At 33.7% G+C, this 6,000-nt stretch overlaps 1 protein-coding gene across 3 annotated transcripts in view; it reads right to left on the bottom strand.

Annotated features, from left to right (window-relative positions):
• Positions 1 to 440: 440 nt before the first annotated feature.
• LOC130442406 (uncharacterized) overlaps positions 441 to 6,000 on the bottom strand; it is a 58,389-nt gene continuing 52,829 nt past the window's right edge. The window contains exons 6-7 of one of the 3 annotated variants that reach the window (XM_056776494.1): positions 4,336 to 4,628; positions 441 to 3,387 (exon numbers count right to left, since the gene is read on the bottom strand). In XM_056776494.1, coding sequence (XP_056632472.1) covers positions 3,133 to 3,387; positions 4,336 to 4,628 — 548 coding nt within the window. In that variant the 3' untranslated portion in view covers positions 441 to 3,132. The remainder of the gene's footprint in view (positions 3,388 to 4,335; positions 4,629 to 6,000) is intronic. The other 2 variants (XM_056776495.1, XM_056776496.1) reach the window with 2 other exon arrangements.

Below are 6,000 nucleotides of genomic sequence, written 5' to 3'. Positions count from 1 at the left end.
TCATAAAGGATGTTACGTTCAATTACCCAATGTTTGATGATTCATTTTATCATTTAGTCCTGTCAGTCGTGAGGTTACCCACGATCATTTTTTATGACAGACAGGTCAATAAACCCACTCGGAATTCAACACATAAATTGAACTCTTAGTCTTTAACAATTTTCAACTATCTATTGATATTTTTCTCTGGGAACTCGGAAAAACATGCAAATTCATCCCGAATTTTTAATTGTGTCTACCAAAAACATCCGAAGTGTTTTTGTGGTTTGAAGTACCATCTGTCGGGTATATTCTTTATTTTCTCTTTTTGTTTTTTAAGAATACGTGCTTCAGTAATGTTATGAGAGGAAGTGGAGTATCATTAAATGGGTTGAACTTTCTGGAATAGAGTTAGAATAAGAGCGAATTCTCAGCTGCTACGTGACGGTTATATAGTTTCGGTGCAAGTAGGTTTTTAGTACATACATTGAAATATTAGTTCAATTATCAAAATGGATAATTGTCATAAAATAAGCGTAATAATTATCAATAAGAAAATTGTAGGTTAAAAGTTCAATAAACCTTCGTGTTGATTTATTGATCCAATATAATTTTAGTATCGTCAATAATTACTGCAACATGTCAAGTATTTCTCGTTCCGTCTTTGACAAGGATTCCCATTAACTTTCTTTCGTTTCTTGGTAGATTGAATTATAATTCAACCAAACTCGGCTACTGAACGATGTTTTCTCTAATTTCGAACTTTTAACAGTTTTTAATGAATTATTTCGAATCTCATTCAGAAATATTTATCCAAGGAGAAACAGAAAGGGTTTGTTTCTGCATGTTTCAAGGATTTTATTCATCAGAAGCGTCCTATTTCAATTTCCTTACAAACTTTTGTTTGGTTATACAAAAGCTCTAATCTTTCTCAAATAAAATTGGGTTTTAATACATTTTTTTTTATGCAATTTACATTATGAGCTTATAAATTTTTTTGTGCAGATAAAAAAACATTTCGTTGAAGTAATTATTTTATATTCAAGTCTCAACTCGTTTTTGTTGAACAGTTAAATTTGAACCATCGAATAGTAACTATTATTAACATGAAAGATACAAAAATAGATTAAAAATAAAGTTTTCTCTTCGAATATTCAATCAACTGATCTATTTTATTCCAAAATGTACGTGTTAAGTAACAAATAAAATCGATAAACACCCTTAACAATAATTGTACTCGAAATATTGTAAGAAAGAAATTTCTAAATCATCAACATTGGAGTATTGTATAATATTGGATAATATCGCAGTATAATAATGTTGTCCAAGGTATTTCAAGGACAAATAGAAGTCATAGCTCGCTCTGTAAGTAGGAATGTCCTTCCGGCTCCGATTATATATAGAGAAAGAAATTCAGAGGTTTTTTTGTCTTTACGTGTGCCTATACTATGCGCAGAAAATAGCCCAAACATCTGACTCTCTATCTCTCTAGTCTATAGAAGTATAGTTAAAAAATATCGTTACGTATATTCAAGGCCTAGTGCTCTGTCTGATATGTCGTTGAACCACTATTAGCCATTGCTTTGCTGGGAGTAGATCTAACTATATGGCTTTCTCTTCTTTCCTATTGTCTTTTCCTCCTCTTCTACTCCTTAGAGCAAAATTTGTTCTATATCAAAACTTCTTCTTTCATGATGCCCTTCTTCCAAAATTATTTCAATTTCTTTATTTTATTTCTAGTAGTACCTCATGTAGTTTTATTCATCTCATCTTAATCGCTTTGTTGATTTCGTCCATCCAGGTCTTCTTTGAACTTCTTCTATTTCTTGCTCTTACTATTTTGGTTTCTAGTATTCTTCTTATAATCCTCACTCATCTTTTTCACATGTTCAAATCGTCTTAGCTGGTTTGATTCTATGTATTATTCTGTATGTTTTATATTTGATTTGATTTGATTTGATATTTCCCTGTATGTTTCGTTTTTGATGTGCTCTAATCCGGCGTTATTATTGCTTCTATTGCAGCTCCCAGATATGCTTCTTATTTTCGTTCCCACGTTCGACACTATGAGGAATCCTCATACTTGAACCTGTGAAGCTTGAAACATCTTGTCCAAAGAGCATCTGAATCAAGTAGTAAGTCACCTCCACGTGGCAGCGGCTGAGCCAGACGTTCACTTGTAGAACAAGTTGGTGGGTCCATCTTCTCTTAGTCCATACATCCTTTCTCTCCAAACTGGTAAGGCGTTGATCCTAATGGCAATTCCGTCTGTGAGCACTGATGTAACCACCGATTTTATTATCTGTTTTGGACCTCCTAAGTTTGGCATTAGCTGAGATAAGATGCTCCTCTTTCCAGAGTATTTTTCTCTCACGAGACTTTTTGAAACTCAGTCTGACATCAATCATCACTTTCAGGTATCAGATGAATGATTGGGATGTGTTTGTCTGTTCTCTGACTTGCAGCCCTATTGTCTTCATTTTTTCTACTGGTCCGATTTGGTGCTCCGCTAGTTTCAAGTCGACTGAGTCCATCCATCTAGAGGACCGTACCAAACGTGAAGTTGATCTCTTCTATGTGTTTTGCCACGTAATCATCAGTAGAGTATTTAGGTACTCCTCCAGGGACTTTGTACTCTTCGGGTCGTATTTAAGGATTCTGTTTATGAAGTAGTTGGCTACGATCTTCTATAGGCTGGTCCATATCTCTCTAGTACATATTGTCGGCTATCCGGAGGGCTTGTTGTCTTTATTTGTAATATCTCCATAATTAGCAGTCTCTCCACTAAGATTGTGCAGCTAAATATAAAAATATCCATCAAATTTGTAATCGTCTTTCATTGGAACCAAAAAAAAAAATGGTTATAGCTGTAGCGATTGGCAAATTTACGATTTATAGAAAGTTTAATACAATTTTAAGTTGGAAAAAACTTTTAATTTTATAGTCTGATATACAGTACAAATAAATAATAGAATTTGACGATGCTATGATGCAAAATTTGACATTTTTGTTTGTCGGGCAGTATATTTTTGTTAAACTATTTATCGTTATATCAAAGCATTTAATACAAAATATAAAACTCTTTCTGACAATATTTCGTTATTGATACTTACAAATTTTCATTCGAAAGGGCTCAACTATATCACAAAATAATCAAACATCTGAACTTTTGAGTCCCTCTAGAAGGGGAGCAGTTATCTTAGTTTCATCCAGATTAATATAAATAGACGATCCCCTATCTTCTTCGGGTATCGAGCATCTTCTTTCGAAGTTTAGAGAACTTACATCTAAGCTGTGCGAATTGCGTTCAGGTTTATGTGTATCTTTAAACTTAGGCTGTTCGAAACTACGAGATGCTTTCGGAATCGCTCCCGTGCTAGAAAGGACCGGCAACGGCGGTAATTCCAACTGAAAAGAAGAAGATATACAAACATAAGGCAGAAATGAGATCTGATGATTTGCAATACAGTTTAGGGAACTTTTAAATGATTAATATAAATTCTGACATCGCGTCATTGTTTTGAGCAGAGCGATTTACTTTTGGATGCTTTTTTCACACATAGTTTTTTTTAAAAATTCAACTTAATCACATTTTATATTAGAATCTATTAGTGGTGGTATATTTTTTTTAATGAAAATTATCCAATTTCAACCTCTGGGAATATCATTAGGTTTCCTCATCGTATTCTGCGAGTTTACAGGCCTCTGTAGGAAACAGTCGCAAACAGTCGCAAACAGTGGGAAACAATCCTAAAAAAGTGGAAAACTGGAGACGCAATTTTCATATAAACCATGCATTGTTGTCAGTCTTTGACAAAGCTCAAATTGATTCCTGGTAGTTACTAACCTATTAAACGTTGAAAAGTTCGCAGGATACAAAAAATCCAGATGATTTGATATTTCAGAGCTGTTTCTGGTGGTGATGAAACTTTTGAAGAACATTGAGACCCATACCAATTTAAGTCTACCTCAGAGGGAAAACTCTGTTCCTCAATATCGAACAAAATTAAACTTTTTTTGGAATTCGGCGAAAGAAGGAAGATCTTCTGCTTTTGGAACGGTGTGTACCAAACGCAATTTCTAAATAATTTTAATAATTTCGTTCGTATCAAAGTCTAACAATTCTAAACTTAAAAATTATTATTTTGAAATTGGATATTTGATCTTTTTGTTTAATGATAAGTAAAAATGACAAACACAATACACTTGTTTTGAATTTCATTAGATTTTTAAGCCCTTTTTTCTCTCAAGGTCACGAACTGCCTTTGGTATCTATATCAATGAATTTCAACTTCACCCAATACCAAATTCAGTTTGGTTTTAAATGATAAAACTAAAATTCATATTAATACTTACTGGTAACGTAGGTATTTCCATGGACTCCATCGGAGTCTCAAAACTAATGGTAGGATGGTAGCTACACGATGGTTTTTCGATGGGTTTCCTGTCGAACGAGTGTTCGAAGCTAATAAAATTTCTATGGCGGCTATAAGGACGTTCGGCAAAGCAGGATAGACGACGAGTACGCGCTTGGTGAACGTGGGCGCGTTCGATAGTTATGGATGGACGGTGATGACGAGTGTAATAAGGGCGTTCTATAGTTATTAGAGATGGGCGACGTTCTTTATTCAAGACTGGTATTATAGAACCTGGAAACAAATATTTCATGTATTTTTTTTTCACAAAATGTATCACACATTTTTTCACAAAAATGTATCGTTAGAATGATTAAACAATTTCGAGGGTTTTATGAACATGAGGTATATCAAACTTTTATATAAAATATGTTGGAATGGAATCGTCAAAAACTCAATATCACTTTTGCCACTTTTCTGACAAGATATGGGTTGACACTAACATCAAAGAAGTCTAAAATAGTAAGTGACAGTGGAAAGAAGGTTTATTTTTGTATCTGAGAAAACTGACAAGGCTATAAACACATATCGCCTCGAACTGTGGTTTCAGTCTCTTCTGGAACGTATCCAATATCAATTTATCTTTCTAATGTTAAACAATTCCTATCCTAATCAAAGAAACGGATGTATTCCCACTTAGAGAGTAGAAAAGCCAAGAAGAAATAATGACTGATTGAATTGGACTTCATGGTACGAGGGTTTTTTTGGAAAATTTGCAACCTTAGAAAGCATTTTTTTACAATAATCATTTTTATTCATCATTATCTTCTTTCAAGTTCATCCACTTAGTTCAGCGATGCTTTAACCCACGTATGTGACAACATCATCTCTCTTTCTCTCACCTCTGAAACAGGATAAAGTCACTGGGGAGCTGATCTGGAGAGTACGATGGGTGGTGAACCAATGGAGAGCAATACGTGACTTTTAGCTTCAGAAGTTGCGTTGTCTTGTTAGAAAAACACTTAGTTTTCCTAAAAATCGGTTGCTCCTTTACAATTTATCATCCCTTTACCTTATTAAACAATGATGTGTAATACTTTCCCTCCCATTTTTCAGAACAATGAAACCCTATATACTTTTTTTGAGCAAGTTTGTCCTTTTCAATCTACTGGTTGAGTATTTTTTTGTTTTATGGGTATTGGAGGATTACAGTTATGAATCGATGCAAAAAATCCAAGTCATACAACTTAAACTTCTTCAAGAAGGCCTTGGAAAGCAGAGTTGATGTCAATTATCAAACTACATCGAGCTAATTACATGTAATGGGTATTTCACCATATTATTATAACGAGGTTAGTTCTGTAGAACGTTTTTGGATATAAACAAAGTATTACGGGGCATACCCGTGCGCATATGTAGCATTTGCTATGTGATACAATATATGAGTTTACATACAATCTAACTTAATCGCTTTAATGAAGTAATCTACTCAAATATTGCACAATGGTGATGTATAAAAGAAAGCACAACCGATGTTGATAAATAAATCAGATCTATCTGCGATGATATAGATGAAAATTAAAAAAAAAAAGTATATTCTATATTAACGAAAATAAATACAATTAAATTTTACAAGATCCGTTCTGAATAGGTACTACGTCATCAG

The sequence above is a fragment of the Diorhabda sublineata genome, chromosome 4 (assembly GCF_026230105.1).
Source record: "Diorhabda sublineata isolate icDioSubl1.1 chromosome 4, icDioSubl1.1, whole genome shotgun sequence".
Taxonomy (NCBI): Eukaryota; Metazoa; Arthropoda; class Insecta; order Coleoptera; family Chrysomelidae; genus Diorhabda; species Diorhabda sublineata.
This window is presented reverse-complemented; position numbering and strand designations above follow the sequence as displayed.